Here is a 23540-nt window from a genome sequence, read left to right as displayed (position 1 = left end):
CTCAGGCAAGTCCAGTGCCGCAGGACCATTACAGGAAGGCTTCTGAAGCTTGTTGCTTCACTGTATATCAGAAAAAGAGGTCAGACAACCGACCCTTGGAGTCACTCAGGTAGCCTTGAATGAAGGGAGCAAGTTTAGTCTATCTTCTCAGAGAGCAGGGTAGGCCTCACGCAGCAGGGTAGTCCTCTGGGGAACAGAGCAGGTCTCAAACAGCTGGAGAGTACTCTGGCAGCAGCAATGCAGTCCTCCACAGAAGGAGGCAGGCATCAAACAGCAGGGCAGTCTTCTGAGGAACACAGCAGTCCTTATTATGTAAAGTCCATAGGTCTAGGGGTGTACTGAAAAGGTGGTTCAGGAGGTCCAATATTTATTCCTGGGTTGAGGCTTTGAAATGGGTGTGACATCCTGGTTACCCCCACATATGGTTCTAGAAGGTTCTTTCCTTCCCTTGTAGGGAGGTTCCAAGGTTCCAAGTAGCCTGGGGTTACAAAAGACTGGCGTCAGGTCGCTTAGTGTGTGCTAGAGGCAGCCTTTTGAAATGTGAGTCAGGTAACACCTTCGCCCCACCCATGCTTGCACGATGGCCCATGCTGCCAACACCTTTTGTCTGGGAAGAATACACAAAGGTAAACAGCTAAGCTATTCACAGTCATGTGACCTAAGGCACAGGCAGCAGACACCAAATGGTTATGGCAAGAAAATGCCAACATGCCAAAAGCAGCATTTTCAGAATTGTGACTTAAAAGCCAACTTTACCACTAAAGAGGATTGCAAAGTAATCTCTTGACATTCTTACTTTCTCCCAATCAAAAGTTAACACTTATTAAATGTAATAAGATACCCCCGTGTTATCCAATGGGAGAGATAGGCCAACTTAGAAATTGTATTACCACAAGAAATATATGTTTTAAATACATTGGGGCAGATTTATGAAGGCCTTGCGCCGCCGGTGCGTCACTTTTTCCCATGTTAAAAATGACGCACCGGCGGCGTAAGGCCTTCATAAATCTGCCCCATTGCACCTTGCCCTTTGAGCTGTCAGCGCCTACCTTAAGGGTGATTTATATATTCTACAAACTAAGATTTAGACCTGGCTAAGGGTTTGCAGGTCAAATGACAGTTTAAAACTGCAGGTCAGCTGCAATGGCAGGTATGAGACATTTTTAACGGGCTCCTTAAGTGGGTGCTACAATGAGTGCTACAGGCCTACTTGTAGCCCTGGGTACATGTAGTGCCATATACTAGGGACTTTAAAGGAAATGAAACATATCAATTGTACCATATTGTAAGGAGAGAGAAAAAGCACTTTAGCACTGGTTAGCAGTGATAAAGGGAACAGAGTCCTAATGCCAGCAAAAACAAATTTCTGGAAACAGGAAGGGGGAAGGTAAAAATTATGGGGGCCTCACACCAAAGATAGGGGACAGGTATTCATACTGTGGACAGTGAGTCATGGAGTTGGTTTTAGGGTTTCATTCCCTACCAACTAAAGAGAGTGCTGCGGTTCACCAGAGGACTGCACATAAAGGTAAGCAGGGTGGCAGTCCGCCCCAGGGATGTAGTTTGACTATCACCACCATAGCGGGCCTTCTTTGCTAGAGGGGCTGAGGAGGGATTGGGGATTATGCCTGTCTCACGCAACTGCTTTGACATTCATTACGGGTCTGCTGATGGTTAGCATTACATTTATAGTTGCTGTCCTGGGATTCTGACAACTAGAAAAAATCTGTGAAAGTTCATAATGTTAATACCCTGGATTCATTCAACCTGGCAATAATTCAAATGCAAAATAGTTAGTGTATGTGAACAATAAAATTGCGTGAAATGTTAATGAAATGTGTCTGAATTGTGCAATAGTGGAGCAATCTGATTTTGTGGCAAAGTGAGAATATTCCGAACTGTGGTAGCAGGTAGAGTTGTGAGAAGCAAAAACTAGACCATTTGCTTTTTTCGATCTGATGAACAAGAAAACTTGCACTTTGAGTGAGAATATCGGAAGCACAAATTTGGTCTCTACTTGGACATTATTATGGGATCAGGCAGACTACGAACATAGGGGCATATTACCAACAACTAGCGATAATTTATGTCTCTAACTAGTTTAGAGACAAAAATTATCGCCGCACATCGGCGATTTTTATCGCAGATAAACCTTGCTATTAGCAAGGTTTATCGCAAATGCGATAAAAAACGGCCGCAATGCATGAATATCGCTGAAAAGTCAGCGATATTCATGCATTATCGAGCAAATGCTCTTAGCCATGTTATCCACCTCCCATTGGATAACATGGTGAAGAACTGCTCAGGGCAGGTGTTAGCTTTTGGAGATATTCGCGCTTAGCGCGAATATCTCCAAAAGTTGGTAATAGGAGATAGCGATGTTAGCGACTGTTTCCAGTCGCTAACATCTTGGCACGCCCACTTTGCATGTCATTAGTGATAAATATCACTGACATGCAAAGCGGGGCCCAAGATGGTCGCTATCTCCTATTAGCTGTCACTAACTGGTGTTAGCGACAGCTTGGTAATAGGGAGATAATTTTATCTCCGCTTTCTTGGCTTTTAAAGCCAAAAAAGCGGAGATAAACCCCCTTGATAATATACCCCATAGTTAACTGTGCAAAATGGAACTATATTAGGACAAGAAAAGTTGAATTATTTCAGAAATGTATTGGGGTTGAGAAAATGTGGGTATATTCTGAGATCTTGCAACACTATTGATATTTTGAAATCAGCAATTTTAGTTGTAACAGGATTTTTCAAAAAATTTTGGGGTATATTATCAAGGGGGTTTATCTCCGCTTTTTTGGCTTTAAAAGCCAAGAAAGCGGAGATAAAATTATCTCCCTATTACCAAGCTGTCGCTAACACCAGTTAGTGACAGCTAATAGGAGATAGCGACCATCTTGGGCCCCGCTTTGCATGTCAGTGATATTTATCACTAATGACATGCAAAGTGGGCGTGCCAAGATGTTAGCGACTGGAAACAGTCGCTAACATCGCTATCTCCTATTACCAACTTTTGGAGATATTCGCGCTAAGCGCGAATATCTCCAAAAGCTAACACCTGCCCTGAGCAGTTCTTCACCATGTTATCCAATGGGAGGTGGATAACATGGCTAAGAGCATTTGCTCGATAATGCATGAATATCGCTGACTTTTCAGCGATATTCATGCATTGCGGCCGTTTTTTATCGCATTTGCGATAAACCTTGCTAATAGCAAGGTTTATCTGCGATAAAAATCGCCGATGTGCGGCGATAATTTTTGTCTCTAAACTAGTTAGAGACATAAATTATCGCTAGTTGTTGGTAATATGCCCCTTTGTACATTGTGTTTGTGGTTCCTTTGAATATACTGGACAAATACATACCACAAATATTTTCAAACATGCAAACTGTAAAATACTTGAAGTGTGAAATTAGGGAGTAAGTGCATATTTTTTCTGAAAGTTGTCTCACTGCACTGGCTTATGTATGCCTACTGTCAATGTACGAATCTTAAACCCATACAAATGTGGCTTGTTTTGATAGCGAGGCACGTTTAAAATTAAACTTCAATAACATTTTCATTATGCAAAAATGGCAATATGTTTTGACACAACTACAGGGAATTCCATTCACATTTAAACAAGATGCACAGAGCTCAGAGCCGTGTAACAAGTGCAAACATTGGAAAATAACAACCCTTACCCTCACTGTGCTTGCAGTCTAGAATTCCCCCGGTGCAGGTACTGAAAAAGAACCAATACAAATGTTAGACTTGTACCACGTTTCTCTATCAGAATGAGATATTCAAGTTCCTAAAAAGCATAGCACGTAACCTGAAGCTTGCATTGTCTCAATTGTCTCTTTTACCTGCATTTTTAAGCATCAGGGGGCAGATTTACAAGCCCCTTGCGCGTCTTTTACGCCGCCGTTGCGTCACTTTTGTGACGCAGCGGCGGCGCAAAAGATGCGGCACGGTGCGGGGTCCAGAAGGAGGCGTTCCTGCGCAGGGAGGGGCGTTCCGGCGCAGGAACGCCTTCTAAAAGTGGCTGAGTGAAATCTACAAGATTTCACTCAGTCACTTTGGGGCCCATGCTGCGTCAAAACCCTGCGCCTGCTTGAAGCAGGCGTAAGGATTGATGCAGCATGAACAAGATAGGGCCCCCCAGAGCATTGCTGGAGCTGCGTCGCCCTTGCGACGAAACTCCAGCAATGCGTCACTTTTACGGCACAGATGCGTGACGCATCTGTGCCATTTTTGCCCCATGGTGCGCCGCATTGTAAATGCGGCGCTTCCATGGTGGCGGAGGCATGGCGCACAATAAGTGGCGCATCCCTGCTGATATGCAGGGATGCGCCACTTATTGTAAATATGCCCCCAGGACTTTTGAATTCCGTCGATCATTTCTATGAATAAATATAGCATTTGCATGCATTTGTCTTTAGTATATCTAGCCCTAGCTGTGACAAAGGAAAATCTCCACCATGACACTGCATGCCTCACAGGGGCGTAATGGGGACCCCCGCAGCCCCGCAGTGCATGGGGCCATGCACTTCCTATGCCTGAGGTGGCCCCCCTCGGCCTCATCTTATGTTTACTGTATGCAGTGGCACGAGGTGACAGTGTCCCTTTAACAATTCGATGCTCAGTGTGCACAGAACTACCTTGTAGAACTTCGCAAAGCATGAATGCTTGAAGGTTTAATACAAACATGCATTGGCAATGTCAATAGGCCTGGCTTTAAGAGAATGTTGTACGGTAATGTGAAGCATCACAATAATAGCATGGGAATGGATATATATTTGTGTGGAAGCAGAGCACTGCAGAATAATATTGATGAAGGCAAAAAATTGACGTGACATTTGCACTGTCAAGCAAGACCTAAAAATCCATGTGGATTAATGGCTGTTCTATGTTTGCTCCTGCCTGAGAAACGCAACATAAATTATCTGGTTATCTAAGCCACTTTAATAGCATTACAATGTTATGTGTGTACCACTGAAAGTTCAAGCTCAGGCAACTACATAAACAAACAAAATGATTACAGCTGGTGAAGGCAAGCACTTTTTGTGGAAGCACACAACTTATTACGAATAACAACATGTACTACTGGCTCCCGACTTGTTTGTTCTCTATTATCCCCAGCTCACTTGTCTGTTCTTGCAACCACTGTGTATGATCTGCTGAGTCCGGACCGAGTCATTCTCGTATTTCTTCCACTTCACCTCTCACCTGGCATTTTGGCCTGGTGAATTGTCAGTCTTTGGGTGCCCACAAACTTGACGTCGTCTGTCTCTGCTGATTCTACGCTGGATGTATTATTTCTCCTTGAGACATGGCTAACAGAGGCTTTGGGCCTGATGTCGTGCAAGCCCTTCCCACTGTGTTTTGCTTCGTAAGGGGAGTCAGACTGGGTAAAACTGGTGGTGGGATAGCAATTATATACATGGAATCGATAAAGTGTAAAACTATGGCGTTTAATATTTAGGGCTCTGAAAGTCTGCTCTTTTCATTAACTATCTGTTCTACTTTTACATTTTCAGGCCTACGTTTGTATAGACCACCTGGCACATATACCCAATTTTTGCAGGTGGCTCTTCCTGAAGTAATTGCTGGATTAGCTATGGACAGGCCCAATTCACCTTACTTGGTGACTTTAATTTTCATAAGGACGATACAAATGCCTGTGCCTCCAAAACCCTCTTACATTATATGGCCTCCTTGGAGTTAAGCGATACGAAAGGGGATGATGGACGATATGGCCATGTCTGAACTGGGGTGGCGGAGTGAGCTAAAGAATAATGATAGATTAAACCCAGATCAGTTGACTAGGGGTGAGTGCTTGCATTGTTCAACTCTCCGCCCATCATCCCCTTTGGTTTTGCTTTGTTCGCCCCAAGTTGGCAGGGTATGCCCAGATGTGGGTCCCTTGCTCACTTTGTCACTGGATTCAAGCTAGCCTAGCTGATGACAGCTGATTAGCCAGATACCGGTCCCAGGATGCTTTCTTCCGGTCCAGGGAAGACATGGCTTGTCAGTTCGGGCTGGACTGTTCCCATGAGGAACAGGGTCAGGATTGATTTGCATATGACTGGATCCAAACTGGGGTGGCATGGTGAGCAAAAGAATGATGGATTTAACCCAGATTCCTTGACTGGGGACGAATATTTGATTCGTTCGGCATTCCGTCCATCATCTGTGTCTCCTCTGCATCTTGGAAGGGAAGTTTTAAACTGCCATTTTGACCTGGCAAAATAAACCTTTTTCCACGCCAAAACCTCACTTTTTAATACTTAAAAGTCACCCAAATTAGGACATGCATATTTAATGTTTTTAATGTCCTGACAATGAAAAACCTCTAAAGCCGTTTTTCACTGTGGCAGGACTGTCACTCCCACAGGAAAACACTGGGCTACACTATAGAACCTGATAGTCCTTAATTTTAGTATGGGAGCACCCTTGAAAAAATATTCAAGGATTAATTTTAACAGTAATTTAAAATCCAACGTAATGGTCAAGGCGGATTTTATATTCCTATTTTAGAAATAGCACTCTTAAAAAGTTGTCATTTTCCTGCCTAAGCCTAAAGCACCTTTCTGTCACTTGACTGCTGATGGCTCTCCTGATGTGAGATGTGGATTGCTCCTAGGCAGTGGACAAAAAACTTGGGAGTGGAGTGGTGTTTTTCATCCTTGAGGAGGATGGTCTGTGGTATGTGTCAGCTCCTTTCCAGAGCTTCAATGGACGCTTACCCTGTCAGTGGTAGATGTAGCTCACACATAGGCATGTGTAATATCTATTATTTGTATAAATACCTTTATATTTAATATGTTACACTTTTTTGGAACGTTTCTGTAGTTCCATAGCTTTGGCATCAGGTCTGATGCTTCTGACTCTGGAACTGACCAAACCAGGCGCTTTTATAGGTCTTACACTAAAAAAATAAATGCTCTTCTTTGACTTCCAGCTTGATCTCTATGTGCGGATGATGTTTTAACAACTTCAGTGAATCCCATGCCAGTGGGATGGGCGAGCTGCCATAGAAATGCTTTGGAAGGGAATGTTTGCCCATTATCATAGTCACACCTCTGGCTGGATGGGCTCTGAACAAGGGAAAAGGGTGCTGCAGTGTTGAATTTAGGTAGTGAGGGGCACTATGGATTATCTTACAGTAAAACACACAGGAGTTACTGAAATAGTAGGAAAGGTCAACCTTTAGAATGCTTACCCCATTGATTAGGAAGTGGCCAGGAGGTTCCTGTCCCAACAGGATGGCACTGGGCATGAATGTGGCATTCCCAATTCCCAAGCTCAGAAAATTCCTGGACCTGGGGAAAATCAGAGGACTGCCCTGCTGCCTGTAGATGACTGGACCTGCTAGTCTTGAGCCCAGAACACCAGATGGGACTCCAAGGGTCAGTTGTCTAACTTCTTGTTTGGGCTACAGGGAAAAAACAATCTGTCAGAAGCCTTTTCATGCAACTGCTCAGCTGACCAGCACCAACTGATCCTGCCCTGTTGCTGGCCTCTATTGATGTGAGACCCAATCCCCGAGTGGTGCCTCCCAGGTCCTGGGCCCTTGACTGGCGTCATAGTTTACTCCTCATGTCCCCAAGCTACAAGATCTGGCACTCAAAAACATTTTACCACTTTTCTGCCCAGGGAACTGACGGAAACTTGGATGACCATTGATGCTAAATTAATGGTCAGCCTCAGTTTGCTGGTTTTCCCGGCTCAGGTTTTCCAGAAATGTATGTACAAGGCTTGATCGGGAATGGTGCGAAGCTGCAATCCATCGATGTCAAGGTCTTCCTTGGCATAGACTTTGCCTGCTCTAAGCTTTCCCCTGTTTGTTGACGTCCTCACTAGGACCCCACTCTTCAACAATAAGCTGTCATTTCAAAGCCCAGAGGTAAATTTTACACCAGGATAAACCTGTATCTGGCTTGTGCTACTTCGTGGTTGGCCTTAACTTCTGACTTTGACCCTTTTTAGTTCAACTAGCTAACCACAATTGGCGCTTTGTGCTTTTTATCGTTATTTCTAATTCAAGTTACAAAATGTTATATCTCCGACTCTACTGATAAGATTTTAGTCCTTTTGGTGTCATTTTATTTATTAAACTATTCTCTATTGTTCGAAGGTGGTTTGGGATTTTTCCTGTTTTGTTTTTCACTGTATTAGTTTTTGAGTACTGTATAAATACTTTACACATTGCCTATATGTCAGGCATGACTGCTTTTTGCAAAGCTACCAGAAGGTTAAGCAAAGGTTTATTTAATTACTTTTGTGATTCACCCTGACAAAGATTGTGATTATTATTTGAGATGGATTCTCACCCACCTCAACTAATACTTTGGTTTCTCACAAGGTCTATCCTCTTTGGTCACAGAAGGACACAAGCGGGCCAGGCACAGAATAAAGGCAACTACGTCGACCAAATCCGGCTTGATAAAGAGTCTTGCTCGACGACATGGGAACATTCTCCAGAAAAGTTTCTAAGTGTGAAGGGAACATTTTGACAGAGGCCTCCCACTATCCAACCAGGGCTCCATCGCAGTCGTCCTCAAAACTTTGACTTCGTCCTGGTCAAGCGCAACCGGATCTCCCAACTTGGCACTAGTGTTTTAAGCACTTGAAAGAGTTTATTCTCTAATAATTCTTAGCTCCGGTTTCCTACATTGTATTTTTGTCTTTTTGGCATCTATTTGTTCATACAAATATAGCCTATTTTTATAAATTGGTATTGGATTTTTTATTGTGTATTTTGTCTTACTTATGTAATGTATTGGTGTTTCTGAATGCTGAACACACCTGTCTCCTAAGTTAAGCCTGCCTGCTCACAGCCATCTACCAAGAGATGAGCAAAAGAATAATGTATTGAGAACTTGACTTGAACTTATATTGAGATTGTGGCCTTATTACTAGTGGTAGGTACCTACCTACATCTACTAATAAATCACCTTGCAACACATGGGGACAGAGTAAATTACTCCGTCCTCATAACAGAGGCGTTGCCAGCCAAATATATAAATGACAGCCAAGCATGCAGTCATTTATAAAAGCATAGCCAAGATCCGCCGTGATGGCGTTTACTGCCAATGTAATATACTCTGTGCTATGGGGCTGCATCAGCAGGATGCAGCCCTGTAGCATAGATTATTCTTTCTTTCTTTGCCAAAAGAAAAACACAAAACAAGATTTTTGTAATGAAAGTAAGTGATTCTCCCCTAGCCTTTGGAGTCATCTCTCATGGCGAGGGAAGAATTATTGCGATTTTGTTGTCCCCCACCACTAGATTTTGCCTGGCAGTGAGGGAGAGTAAAAAGAAATGGCCACATGTCCTCACATCTAAATTGGGCAGGAGCCATTTCTCTAACAGCCGTTACTCCCCAGGGCTGTTGGAGAAGTTTGCCATGACAGAGACAAAGTAGTCTCTGCCGTGGCCAAACTTAAGGTCCACCCACAAATAGATTGGGCAGGCGGACCACTATGCTAGTGGGGAGGTAACTCTGTCACCACCATGATAGACTTTCCTTCCTGCCAACATATAAATCGAGCCCAAAATATTTAAGTAATTTGAAGTTATCTATAAACCATTGGCAGGAGCTTACCTTGAATGAGGTGCTTCTTTGAGAAGTGGAAATGTGAAGCAAAGCCCTTGAAAGTCTGAGTCCTTTTGGACATACATTTGGCAGTGGAACAGGAAAGAGTAGAAGAGATTTTCTGCCAGAGCCTATCCTTGAATGATGCGTGAGTAGGATTGGTTAAGTGCCTGAGGTGCAATGCCCGATGTGTGATTATTCCGTTTTCTGGAACTCTGATTCAGGTTAAGGAGATCTAGCAGAACAAGATAACTGCAGTACACCCTAGAGTCGTCTATTGGTACCCCCTCTCCAAGGGATGGTATAGATTCAAGACTTAGACAAGTAGGCACCGAGCTTCCCTTAGCTATTACAAATGTGTCCATTGGGATGCACCTTACCCCACCTGCACCAAAAACACCAAAATGATCTCAAAACCGAACTTATGAGAAGATGAAGAGTATATGTGAGTGACATTTGGTCCAACAATCAGGTGGGAGCCAGCTTCAAACGTACTCATAGCCAGTCAATTTAATGCACTAAGGTTTGTTTATTTAGAGCTCCTGGTAACACAATTAATTAGTTCACCTTAAGTAAGGACTGAGGAAAGGGAATGTCTAGTTAAATCAACATTCCCAGGCACTTTTCCACATTGTTCTTTCCTATTGCCTTTCAGAATACCCAAGCTGTGTAGGGTTGGGATGTTGCACTAAGAAGTAGTTAATATTATGTTAGAGTGTAAGATGGCGTTACCCTTTTAAGTCGGAGTATCTGAGGCAGATGCGCTTGGGGCTGACTTTGCAGATATCCTAGTGTGTTGCCACCGGTACCTGGGAGAATAGAACTCATGATTTCAACCATTTTTAGGTAAACTGACAAAAAGCCTTTATGTAGTGAGTCTGTGAATATTCTGTGGTATGATATTATCTTTGTTCTATATAAAACTAGAGGCAAATTACAGATTGTGGTGAACTTCCCACATGCATCACATAACAAATTCACTTACACATACAGCTTCTCCTGCCAAAGGTTCAATCACAGAGTCATGGGAAGCCTCATCTGTTTACAGACACTGATTCTGCAACTCTTACGTCTGTCTAATGGGATGCGGGACCCATATTTTACGGAATGACCCTCATGACTCTAATGAGAATTAGGACATGTCAGAGCCTACCGGATACAATATAGTCTTGACTCTTCTACACAAGCTCTTTGGATAATGTAAGTAAGCATTGCATGAAGCGTTTGAGTGTGATACATCCTAATTTCCCATGCTATCTCTTTATATGAATAAATGGACCATTCATGTGTCCAGTTGAAATGACCTGATCATTTTTAGTTCACCATGGTGGGTACATAGAATGGTATTTTTGCATAACTAAGGGACCGCTAATCTGCAAGAGCTCGGAGTGAGATCTGAGCATCTTGATCATGCGATTCGAGAAAGCTCTAGACACAGGGTATTTACAGGGTATTCATCACAACACAGAATATCAGAATCATTATCAAACTAGAACCACCCTGCTTGCTTATGAGCCAATGATGGATCTAGACAGTTCCTCTTACCATATGAGGCCATTCCCATTGACGGTGCTACCAGGAGTCACAATCGATCCCTGGTAGTAGCAGGGGCAGCTTGCAGCAGGGACACATGCCCCAGAGTAATCCAGATATTCCCCAGCAGGACAGACACAGCCATCCACAGGCACAAATGGGGTGTTGCATGTCATGTCAGGCTCACTGATGGCGCTGCAGCTGAGCTGGCAGGTGGTGACATTGTAGTTGTAAGTCGTGGTGGCTGCACATTCGGTTGCATATTTACCTTGTGATAGAAGAGGAGAAAGGACACCTGAGTTACCTTTCATTAAAAAACATACCGGACCGTCTCTGTTAATTGACATGCAGTGGGAAATCGGAGTGCTGCCGCGGTGCAGCAATCAGGGGCTTTGTTACAATACGAAATACAAAGTTATTTCTCTTACAACTGTCCCTTGCATTTATGCCTGTTAGGGAGTAACGCGTGGATTTCAGAAAGTCCGTGAATATGTTTGTGGTGCGGCCATGCAAAGCAAGGGAGAATGGTGTGTTATTGTTTTTTTAATGTAGGGGGCAAGTATCATCGTGGAAGATATGAGCTATCGAATAAATACAAACTACCCGGTGCTCAAGGTCTAGGAGCCATATTATCAAGAAACGGCGATACATTATCGCCGCTTTTATCGGCAGGAAACTGCCGCTAAAGCGGCGATAATGGGCTGGATAATATGCCCTTGTAATTTCCCATAGAAGCCCATGTTAACACCAGAACTTGGGCTACTATTGGAATTTACAAGGGCATATTATCAAGCCCATTTTCGCCGCTTTAGTGGCAGTTTCCTGCCAATAAAAGTGGCCATAATGTATCGCCCTTTCTTGATAATATGGCCCCAAATTCGTGTTGCTTGAGTAATTATGTAAAACAAGATGTTAAAATAACTGTTGCATTAAAATGAACTATCAAAGATAATACATAAATAAACAGGGTGTATACTCTTAATTGCTCGGGGGAATAGAGGGAGCTTGTTATCATGTGCTCTAATGTTCAGCCCATGCATAATTATATTTTCAAATCCAACCTTATACCAGGCATGGGAAAGCACCTATTGGACCTGCCAAAAATTAAGATTGTTAATTCAGCAGATTGAATTATTTTAGTATCGGAGACAGCTATCACTGGGTTTTGTTGTTTGGGATAAAAATGATCTCATTGAGCTGCTCGTTTTATGTGTCATCAAGGTTTTGACTGCTGTGTATGTTTGATTCAGATATTCGGGTTTCAATGCAGGGGCGTAACACAGGCCCCCGCAGCCCACGCGGTGTGGGGCGGGCCCCTTGCTCCAAGGGGCCTCCACGGCACTGAACTCTTGCCGGGAGTGCTCCTGATTGAGCCCAGAGAGGGCTCCCCTAAGTACCGTGCAGGGAGGCCCCCTCACTTTTCTTTACGCCACTGTTTCAATATTAGCTTCAGAAGGTACATTTGAGTCTGTATTGCTGTCCATCTGATTAGTAGTTACTTTCCCATGTAGTAGATGAAGTAAGTCTACTATATCGTCAACAAAATGGTGCCGCCAATATTTTTGAGTTCTTCTGTAATATCTTTTAATACCATTGGTTGTTCAGCAAGAGCCGAAGATTTCTCCCTTAAGGTATCTGCCATTTTTAGGTTGAGCATTCGAGACTTCTTGTATATACTTTAGTGTATACTTTAGTATATACTTTAGAATATATACTTTAGTTCATACTTTAGTATATATACTTTAGTATATACTTGTATGTCTATGTACTTTATGGCCTCTCGAGATCCGCCCTAGGACTTGTCTGCTTCCGCTTAGGGACTTTTTTTTCTGTTCAACTGCCTCTATTTAACTGTCTTGATAAGAAAACGACCAGCAGAAGTCAGTAAAATAACAAAATTGCTTTCTGCTGAGGGACTTTCTTTTTTTAAAAACATTTTTGGCAACTGCCTCTGTTTAACTTTCTTCATAGCAAACGACTAGCAGAGGCCAGTAAAATACCAGAATCACTTTAGCATTCTCTAGATTCCAGTCCATATAAATTGTCTTCCACAAGCACCAGTAGACAATAATATTTTTGTCAAATCTTGTATTTTCAGTGATATGACCACCGGAGGCCCTGATTTTATATTAAAAATAGAGCCTTGGACTATACCATTTCCCACTGAAAGGCAATATTTCTCTCAATGTGTTCCCATACCTGGAATGTCATGCAGTTTGGTGCTTACTTTCCCTCCATGTTAAAGAACAATAGATGTTTCAGCACCCAGGCTAATGCGCTGCATAGCTAAATACATATAAGGTCCCAAAGGAGAGACCGATTACATTGCAAATTCTTGTTGATAAGGTTGTTGTCACCACTCATACTGTTTGAAGAACCTGGTAAAGTGGAGGAGTGTCCTTAGCGGTGCAAGATGAACATTTTGGCTTAAGTGATGAATTTAGAAGCTGAGCAGTTCAATTTCTGTTAATAATTGCCCGATTATGAAGGCTGCTTAGGTCCTCTAGCAACTTGTAATCATCTAACGAGTTTGCCAAGGAATTATTTTTCCGTTGGATGGTCATAGTTTGTTGGACATATTCCAGCAATGCTGAGGATGAAGAAAGGTCCACCACAAACACTGAGTCAGACTCCACAAGATTACCTGGAGATTGTGCACGCTTGAGAATAGTAATTATTTTTGTCTTCCTTGTGAGCATTGTATGGAAAGGTGGTGCTTGTTCTAGAAGGGATGGTTTCTCTAGTACTCACTGGAGTTCAAGTCAGTGGCGAAACGAAACTTGAGGGGGTCCTCTGCAAGGTACATGGAGGGGCCCCCTCTGGACTCAATCAGGAGCTCTCCGGCCAGGGTACTGTGCTGAGGGGGCCACTGGAGCTTGCCCCCCAGCCACACCATGGGGGCCTATGTTACGTCACTGGTTCAAGTTGGAACTACATGAGGCCAAAAATGAACTAACTTGTCCCTGAGAAGAAGAGATCTTGATGTTTTATTTTGAGTCGAAAACTGTCTCTATTTTGTTATTTGTTTAAAAAGCAGCCTTTTTGCTTCGGGAACTGATCGTTTTTTCTCACTGACCATTCTAGTTATTGCTGGAGGGTTGAGATCAGCTTCCGCAGATAGATTTTCTGTGTCTTGAGATTCCGAAAGTTGGAAGGTTGGTAACTCTGGAGCCACCAGTGCTGGAGAAGTAGGATCATTACTATTGGTCCGTCATGTATTCCAGGTGCCTATAAAATCTGCAGGCTTGTGTCATATTCTGATTTGAAATGCTTGTTTTGAGACCTGTACTTCATGTTGTCAATGGTGGGAAATGTAGAGCAAGAATATTTCGCTAAGCGAGCTTGAGAGAGTTCTAGCATCCAGCACAGTTGTAGTGTGAAAATATGTACCACAGTAATGAGACAATAACAACGCTGGTGGTGAAAGTGAAAATGCAGCTGCCAACATTTGGGGAACACAAAAGCCGGCCTGCAAACCAGCGTAACCCTCTAACTACCGTACATCAGGCATTAAAGAACAATAGTGCCCACATACGGGGGGATCCTAGTCCCCCACGCTCCATGCTTCACACAGTGCCTCCCTAAAACACCTCTCCCCACATATCTACACACATACCTCCTCCAACCGGCAAGATGTTAACTCAAAATAGATCACCCACCATATCGCCACTCACAGATAGCTGCATGTCTTTCTGCATCTCAAAGACTCTCAAAGACAGACAGTATCCCCCACATGACAGCAGGTTCCAGAAGGATGGCATGCAGCAACACAACCTGATGAGGTAAGACGGATGAGGTCCCAATCCATGTCACGAGCAAGAACTACTCTGTATGTCCGCGTGACAGGGACTGCCGACCCAGTGTGATGAGGAGAGAAAGCGAACAAGCAAGGAGCACGACCCAAAGACAAGCGCTGGGATCTGGCTGGAGGCAGGAGAATCTACAGAAAATGGCAGGGTAGGACAGGGCAGGGGCGGGCAAGGCAGGTTAATTGAGCTTTTAAAGGGCACAGTCATAGACACTGAGACACTGAGACCCTCAGCCCTACTCTGACACTGGCACAAGCACGGTGTCGCCATCTCCATTCTTTCTTCCTAGAATCTGTGACCAGCAGCTGACAAGTGGATATCCTACTCCGAAACGAAATGATTTCATGTGAACTGGAGTCTCAGACTCCACTTGGCAAGGACCAATTTCCTGAGAAACCCTGGTTGAGCAATTCATGCTGGCTCAGCAAAGAAATGCAGAAACCCTTTACCATGAGAAGATGAAGCTGTTGTCCTGTATTCCAAGCATCGCTTGGTCCTAGCAGCTAACACTGCACATTCCAAGGTCCCTGCAAGAAATCAACTCGGGTCTGCAACTGCCTGTGGTAATCTGTCAAATCTTTGATCCCATAAGGAATATACTTTAAAGAACGGGATGAACTAAATAGACTCTTTACAATTCCTTGTGATAATTACATAGAGAAAACGCAGGACAGGGATCGCTTCTTTTTCAAATTATACAATAAAAAAAAACAATTGGGTCAACGTTTGTGCAAACTATTTTTGAAGGTGTATAAATCCCAAGGGCTAAAACCAACACTGATGGATCCTGTTAGCCAATGTATAAAGATGTCTGACCCACAGAAGTCAATGAGTGAAAGAGCACCTCCAAACAAAACCTTTCTGCTCCTCTATGATGTGCATTGTGTGGTGTGTATTGTGTGTTGTTTGTGTGAGGACATTAAATTTCACTAGACAGCTAATGTTGACTGCAGGGGAGACCTAAAAAGATACTGCCAGTTTGAGTGCTCAAAGACAAGACCCTGTTAAGACAACTATGTGGAAGGAATCCCAATCACAACATTACTGTAGGGTAATAAAGAGCTGAAGGAAGGAAACGTCTTTGTGAAAGGGGAAGTCTAAACTAAAATAGCAATCGGGAACTCTGTCATCTGGTAGAAAGGAACCACTACTAGGAATGTCTGGAGTTCCAGGCCATTCCTCAATTATTAAAGGAGATAGATGCCAGCAGAACATAAGTAAAAATCTCTCCCTGAAGCCTATGCTGGATGAAGCGTATTGAGCATCTTTGTTACTTACTGCACAAATCGGATCGCCATTCAGTCAGGACAAGTCCTTTTATGGCACAGGCTCGAACATAGGATGATAGGGCAGCGCAGAAGCAGTCGACGGTGTTCTTGCAAGCGCAGGTATCGAAGAGACAATTCTATGAGTACAACAAACAGCAAGTTTCAGTAGGAAACACATTAGCATGCAAGAATAGTTGCTTCAACAGGAACTCCACTAGGTCCTACATTGCATTCCTGTTCACTGTCTCTGCTGACTAGGGGAAGTCAATCCCATCTTCTGGTGCCAACAGGCATATTGGGTCAACTAAACCTACTGATGTGCCACCTGACTCGTGTCACTGAGATATCTCAAGCCAAGGACAGGTGCAGCAGAGTCACAGGTCCTAAAGTGAAATTGTGCAATGAACTCCTGGGTAGTGGTGGAGCCAGCGAGGAGAGTCTCTGCAAGTGAGTGCTATGGGGAAGTGGAGAAAGGAGTGGCCAGTAGACTATGTCGAGTAGATCATGTCCCCTTCCAGCTGCTCACAGTTTATTGCTTTTATCATAGGGTGCCCCCTCAGTTTGAGGTCTATAGCACAGGAGGGAAGCCATCGACCGAAAACCAAAAGAAAACTGAACCTTGCAAAATATTGAGACAAATATGACATAAATCAGAAGAAAATAGAAAAATAATGATGAAGTGGCACATGTATTGCAGCAGCTGCCTCTACAATCTCTGACAGTTTATAGCGCTATTTGGAAAAATGCATACAATTCCCATAACATAACATAACATAACAAAACGCAGCTAAACATATCACAACAAAACACAAGGTTACTTAATCTAACCTAATATAGCAAATTGTAAACTGTATGAAATCATGCTCTTAATATCCGTATCCGTATCTAAATTTGCCAAGTAGGAGGTGATTCGAGTGCTTTACAAATATCACTAACCTAACATGGGAAACATCCTTTACAACGCAACTTTTACCACGCAGTGGCTTTAAAACGCAACTTTTACAACGCATTGCGCTGGGGGGCGCTCTAGGATAGGGAATAAGTTTCATTTACTGTCCAACACCTTCCCTAGTTTTCACGGGGACTGGAGTTGGAATAGTAAATTAAACTATTCACTATCCAGCATCCCAAAGCGCTATGCGTTGTAAAGGTATGCGATGTAAAACCGCGTTGAAAAGGCATGCGATGTAAAAGTATGCGTTGTAATGTCATACATCCACATAACATAATTAGCTCAGTACACTGTAACTGGTAAATTTCAGAAGCTTTCAACTTTTTGCACATACATTTTTACCTTATTTCAACACTTAACTATAACTTCACTTTAACCTTTGTTTTTTTCAGTGTACATTTGTATGTGTGTATATGTATGTGTCGAGGTGAAGGAGAAAACACGCACCATATCTAGTAAGATATGGTGGATTATTTCTCTCACTGTGCGCTGATATACTTTTGGAAGCCACATACCAATGCACACACCATTATGCCATAGTCATAGTGCAGGTCTGTGTGTGTTCTTTGAAGCTTAGGTTTTGTACAGGAAGGAGTCCCTTCCACCACAAAAACTATACTTCAAGACTTTTCTCACTTTGCATCTCTGTTTTACAATGCAGCACTCATGCAAAGTTGGAAAATTAGGAGGAATTAAAACATGTCTCCTCATTTTACCTCCTTCAAGGAAATGGAAGTTGGAAGATTTTGCCACAAAGTCCCCTCTACCAATGTTTGTAGATAGAGATTTTTGTGAAAACTCATGGATGTTTGCAAGAGAACGCCCATGCATTGCCCATGGAACAGCCACTTGATGCAAAAAATACAAAGCAGTATATAGAGCAATTTTATGGTACTTTGGGGTGCTGTCCAACAAAAATAAGGACTTGCGTTTGATAGTAAATCCAAATCTAACACAAAAGTGACACAAACAGGGGCGGCTCCTCTGATAAGGCGGAGGAGCGTCGCCCCACTGCTCTCAAAGCAGGAAAGAAATAAAAATAAAATAGCAATAACCTCGTTATTATCATTTTATTTTTCTTCGCTGGTGTCAGAGCCTGGGAGGAGTGGTTTATGCACACCCTAAGTGCACATGATAGTTTGGCCGGCCGTCTTAGCTTGGCCAAACAATCATGCACACTTTGCATGTTCCCCACCAGGCTGTAATGCACAGCCTGGTGGGGAAAATGCACAGGCTCCCTGGTCTGAGTGCCGAATCATGGCACTCAGACCAAGCACAACGCTGCATTGCAGCATTTTGATTGGCTTTGGGGAGGCTGTGTGCGTCTGGGACTTGTCAGGAAACAATGATGGAGGAAAGACGGAGGCAGCAGAGAGGAAGTAAGTGTTTTTAAAAAAAATGTTTTGTTCCCCCCTCGCCCTGCCCGCTCTGCCACCCTCATTCCATGCCAGCCGCCACTGGACACAAACACAGTCCAAACCATTAGTAAGCCTGGAAGTGTCATTGAGTATGAGTGAGATTAAGAGTGAATGCAAGTGTATGAGTCAGTGAGTAAGAATGAATGGGATTGAGTGAAAGGGAGTGTGAGTGTGATGCTAGGGTCATGTGACTTGTCTTCCTGGAAAAAATCAGGATCAAGGTCATATAATGCCAATTAGTGTAATGTCATTAAGTTCAAAGGGTATGTTATGTGACACCTGCTACACCTACCATGTGAATCGACGCCCGTATATTCAACTAGGGACTTCCAGCAACTGAAAACTCTAGCACATGCACGCTTATACTCTCACACACTGCAAGATCTAAACCATTCATTGCACACTTATCTGTAAGGTACACTGATCCAGGAAACAGACTTGCAAGTGGGGACATGAACACATTTCTGGCAATAATTGTTCCCACAGTAAGTATGTGCACCATGGCTTTTCTAACATCTTGGAGAATTGTTGACCTCTTCTTCTTCACTATTTTAATGGCTCTTGGTTCTTCAGGGCCATATTAGTTTCACAGTCCAGTAACTGCTTAGTGTAACAAAGAAAGGATGGCCCTCCCATACATGGCAGTAAAGCTATCCTGCTCGAATAAGTATTCCCATTTCAAAACAGAGCTCTGCAGCTATCACTTCACCATGGCAAACAACGTTTGACCATACCTACAGTATTTCCAACGATGCATACACAATGTGAGCATTTACCAGACACCTCACGGTTTCCTCTGCCACTCTGTCACTACTTCGAGTGGACACTCAAGCAACTAGAGGCATTAGCCTCAGGGTACGCTAAGCTAGTGGGGTGGCACCCACTCTTTGTCCTCTACACTAATCACACACTAACATGACATTTGCTATTCTTGCAGGACCGAGCCTCCACTGACCTCTGGGATTAAGCCATCTGACATCAGTTAAGAAGTCTGAGTTAAAAGAAAATGTCCTCCAAATGACGGCTTCATTTAGAAAAAAAGATAAGAGAAGACAAGACAAGACAAGCCCACCACATACGTACCTTGTAGTAAGACTGTGGATTCACCAAGTGATGACAAGGAGCAAACGGCCCATTGGACTTGTTGAGCAAATCACACGTGTCATGAGCGTAGTTGTCTGGAAGATATATGAGAGAACATACTATTCAAGTTATTTTCTTGTTGTCATCTAAGTTTTTAGAGGCCCATTTACGACAGTTTGCTAACTATGCAGGAAATTGCTTGATATAAATCTTAGTTTGCCTCTGTAACAGTGAATGAGGAAAATATTTTATGTGGAAAAGAAGCGTGCATAGATAAGTAGGTGCTAGAGAAGGGAGAGAGAATGAGATGAAAAGATCATGCCAAAGGAGTCAGGCCTTCCTGAATGTTTGGTAAAACAAGCAAGGTATAATCTTCCAATGCCTGGGAATAAGAAGAGCCTCAGACAGCTGAAGATCAATTGACCTAGAGGTAAATGAAATCTAAGATCAATGTTCAACAGTAAAGGGATATCAGGAGAGCCAAGACACTGATTATGAGTGAGGTGAAGTGGAATTTCCGCTTGTTATTTCTCTCCACCTGATCATGACTGGCCTGCTGTTCTGGCACCTTTTCTCAGAGCGAAAATATCGGGTTCAATTTTACCTGTAATGCCAGCCACTAAATTTGCATGAAGCTTTGGCTGCTTCCCTCCCTCCCCTGCTCTCCATACCGACCGACCACCACCAGTGTGGCAGACAGAGGCTCCCGCGCACACATATCACCACCTTAGAGCAGGTGGTGCATGTGTACCTAAATCCCTCGAAAAGGGAATACCATGAGGAATAACGTGTTGTAATTCTGTGTGCGTGTGAAGTTCCAAAACTTGTGATAGGAGTAAACATGTGCCGAAATATCAGTCAGGAAAGGTAATTGCAGAAACCTGCAATCTTTAAACATGTTTATTTCCTAGTCATAATCTCCTGATGTTAACCCCTTGGCCAAGGCGCTAATTCCAACAAGGCGCTGGGAGGTGAGCGCGGCGCTGCTATGTTCGTGACGGAACCACGCCGTCATGAACCATGGGAGGCATGTGCTTATGACGGTGTGGTTCAGTCACAGCCCCGCCTGCTCATTAATACGCCAGCACAGGCGGTGAATTAATGCCGCGTGGGTGGAGCGGCGCAGAATAATGGACCCACGCCGTCATTAGCACACACCGCCCGTGGCTCATGACGGCATGGTTCCGTCATAAGCAGGCAAGGGTTAGTATGATGGAAAGTAGTAGGCTTGAGTAGAGAAAAGAACAGAGCAGTTTGTGGATAGACTCATGGATAGCCCCTTTAGAGGTGGAGGCTATCTGGATGGGAAACTGGGTAATGCTCATAGTAATGGAACTCTCAGTGATTCAGTGGGCGATAGAAGTGAAGGTTGGGAGCTCAAGAACTAAAGTAAGGGCTCAAGGGATATTTTTTATGAAACTCCTTCTGCAGACAACTCGGGATCATTACTAGCACTATAAGTCGATGCTGACTGGTCCACCATGCCATGGCATCATAAAGGACTGGGTGTTGTTGTTTACATTTTGCCAAAAACAGGCCTTATTGTGGGGCTTATTATGAAAAATGTAAAAAAAAACATGTCCCTGACGTAAAGGAAGATTTCTGATAGGGAGTGGGGGGCATTCCCATGCATGGCAATTCTAGACTGGAAAAACACGGCGATATGATGTCATGGGCCCACTATAATCGGGCTTGGCCTCTGGTCTGCACGTCTGCTGCGGGTAGTGTAGCTCACAGGATTGTTTCTGACAGTAGAGTCAGCTTTCACTCGCTCGACCTATCTGAAAAAACAGCCCTTCTCCCTCCCTTAAATTAAGCAGGGGAACCATGTGTTTAGTGAATGGGGCATTTATCAATTTATGGTGATGCTCCATTACCATTAATGGCGCCTTAATCTTCAACTGCTGAGGATAACTTATGAACACATATGTGTTTCTGTGGAACAAGGTTGGTAAAAGCCAGGTTCAAAAAGTGTGAGAAAAAATAGTAGGATGAAGGCTTCATGCAGGCCTGAAAACAAATGAGAGGGAAACTTCAATCCCCACATATTTCAGAGCAGCTGTGACTCTCTGGTCCTTCTTTGAGTATGCTGTAATGTTCATAATATTTAAGCTGACACTCTCTGTGAAATACAGGGAATAGGTAAGCACTTTTTGGACTGTGGGCATTAGGATGAGCGATGATCCGGTCTACTTGCATTTTCCCTATAAATGAAAAGTGAGAGGCCACTTACATGGCATATTTAGGAGAAATGCTCTTCAAGCCATTTTATCAATTTCTCTGCATCCTAATTCGGGGGATTAGAAACGAATCAAACAATCTCCTACTTTTCAGATTGTCTTTGTGTGTCTGTCACACTGTTCGGAAAGGATTTACATCTTTAATCACCATTCCCTTCCCTAGAATGAAGCCAAAATGGACTAGGAGAGAGGGGCAACATCATAGGATATGTTACCATCAATACAGCTGTTGAATGCTGTCTCAGTGACATGGTGCCTGCAATTCTTCTATAAAAGCTCATCTCTAATTTCCTTATTACAGTTGAGTTGTGATGTCTCCACCCACAGGGCAATTAAGAAATGCGGTAGCTGCTCTACTCTAATAAATTATTTCTATTTTGAGATGTGACATCATAACAGCTCCTAGCAGAGCTAGCAGCCAAGGTGAAAAGCAGTCTGCAGAGTATAGTTACAGTTTGAACAATGAAACACCTTGAACAGCCCTCTCCTTCTGCTGATCAGCGTTTAATAAAAATGAACAATGATTTGCAGAAAGGAGATCTTTGTAGCAACTATTAGACAGATGGAGTCTCTGCACGTTTCTACATATTCTGAGCTTTAGCATCTTTGTATGTTTTAAATTAAACTGATTCCAATATCTTTTGCAACAAACTATTGACTGGTTTTTGGGAGGTAATTTTGCAAAAGCAATGTAACTTTTATTCTTCATGTATGCAATCATACTAACTTCTTCAATATGAAGGAGCAACACACCAAGGTCTAAAGCGGTTTGTGGAAAGGGATGATGTGACCGTGTATATGGTGATGTAATGCCTCTGTGACTTACAGTATCCTTATAACATACAGCAGGTGTAAAGAATCCCATCTATTGGCATTTCTTGACAGCCGTTACCATCACCACTGGTCCTATTTTTGGGCTCCTCAGAAGAAATACTGGTTATTTTATTACGTGCTACTAGTCACTAAGATACTGAGCGGTATCCTAATACATATGCTTGTCAAAACACCTTGCATTGCCTTTCCTTTACCATGGTGTGCTCTCACAAAATTGGAAAGCTACCTTTCTCTGAGTTAATGAGGCAGGGATCATCAAATATGTTTTTGACATCAGGGCATTGGGGGTAGACCTTCCAAGAATTGCCAAACGCTGCCGCTGTTCCCTCCACCATTCCACTGCTGCCTGTGAACTCATCGCCCTGGATGTTGTTGAAGTTCCCACAGAGACCTGGGTGGAGAAGCAGAAAGAGTTGTGAAGATAGTCAATTTTAAGAGACACTGGGAAGGGAATTTCATAATGAAGATAAGGAAGAGAGACAATTTCTTACCGCAGAGTTTCCTCTGGAAGGAAGGATCGATCTGGATATAGAGTTGCATGATTGGTACGAGCTGAATCTCAAGTTGTATGCCAATGTTTAGGTTTACAATAAGGAAGAAGGAGCAAGGCCTGAATATATGGAAATTGGCTGTGGACAAAGAAAGTGATGTTTCTGTAAGATTTGTTTAAAAAAGTTAAAGCATGACGGGCACAACATGTGGCCATTTGTTTTAGATGTTTTACTATATCCAAACGATGACTGCCTTACAAATGTATCACAAGATGTAATTGATTTACTTATGATATCAGATGACGAACAGGAGGATTTT

At 43.1% G+C, this 23540-nt stretch overlaps 1 protein-coding gene across 1 annotated transcript in view; it reads right to left on the bottom strand.

Moving 5' to 3' along the window:
• Positions 1–23270, bottom strand: part of LOC144824330 (mucin-5B-like) — a 108115-nt gene extending 84845 nt beyond the window's left edge. The window contains exons 1-2 of the mRNA XM_078683447.1: positions 23222–23270; positions 22957–23121 (exon numbers count right to left, since the gene is read on the bottom strand). Coding sequence (XP_078539573.1) covers positions 22957–23121; positions 23222–23270 — 214 coding nt within the window. The remainder of the gene's footprint in view (positions 1–22956; positions 23122–23221) is intronic.
• Between the last annotated feature and the right edge of the window lie 270 nt (positions 23271–23540).

Source organism: Lissotriton helveticus, chromosome 3_1 (genome assembly GCF_964261635.1).
Source record: "Lissotriton helveticus chromosome 3_1, aLisHel1.1, whole genome shotgun sequence".
Lineage (NCBI taxonomy): Eukaryota > Metazoa > Chordata > Amphibia > Caudata > Salamandridae > Lissotriton > Lissotriton helveticus.
The sequence above is the reverse complement of the archived record's forward strand: the minus strand, read 5'-3'. Positions and strand labels throughout refer to the sequence as shown.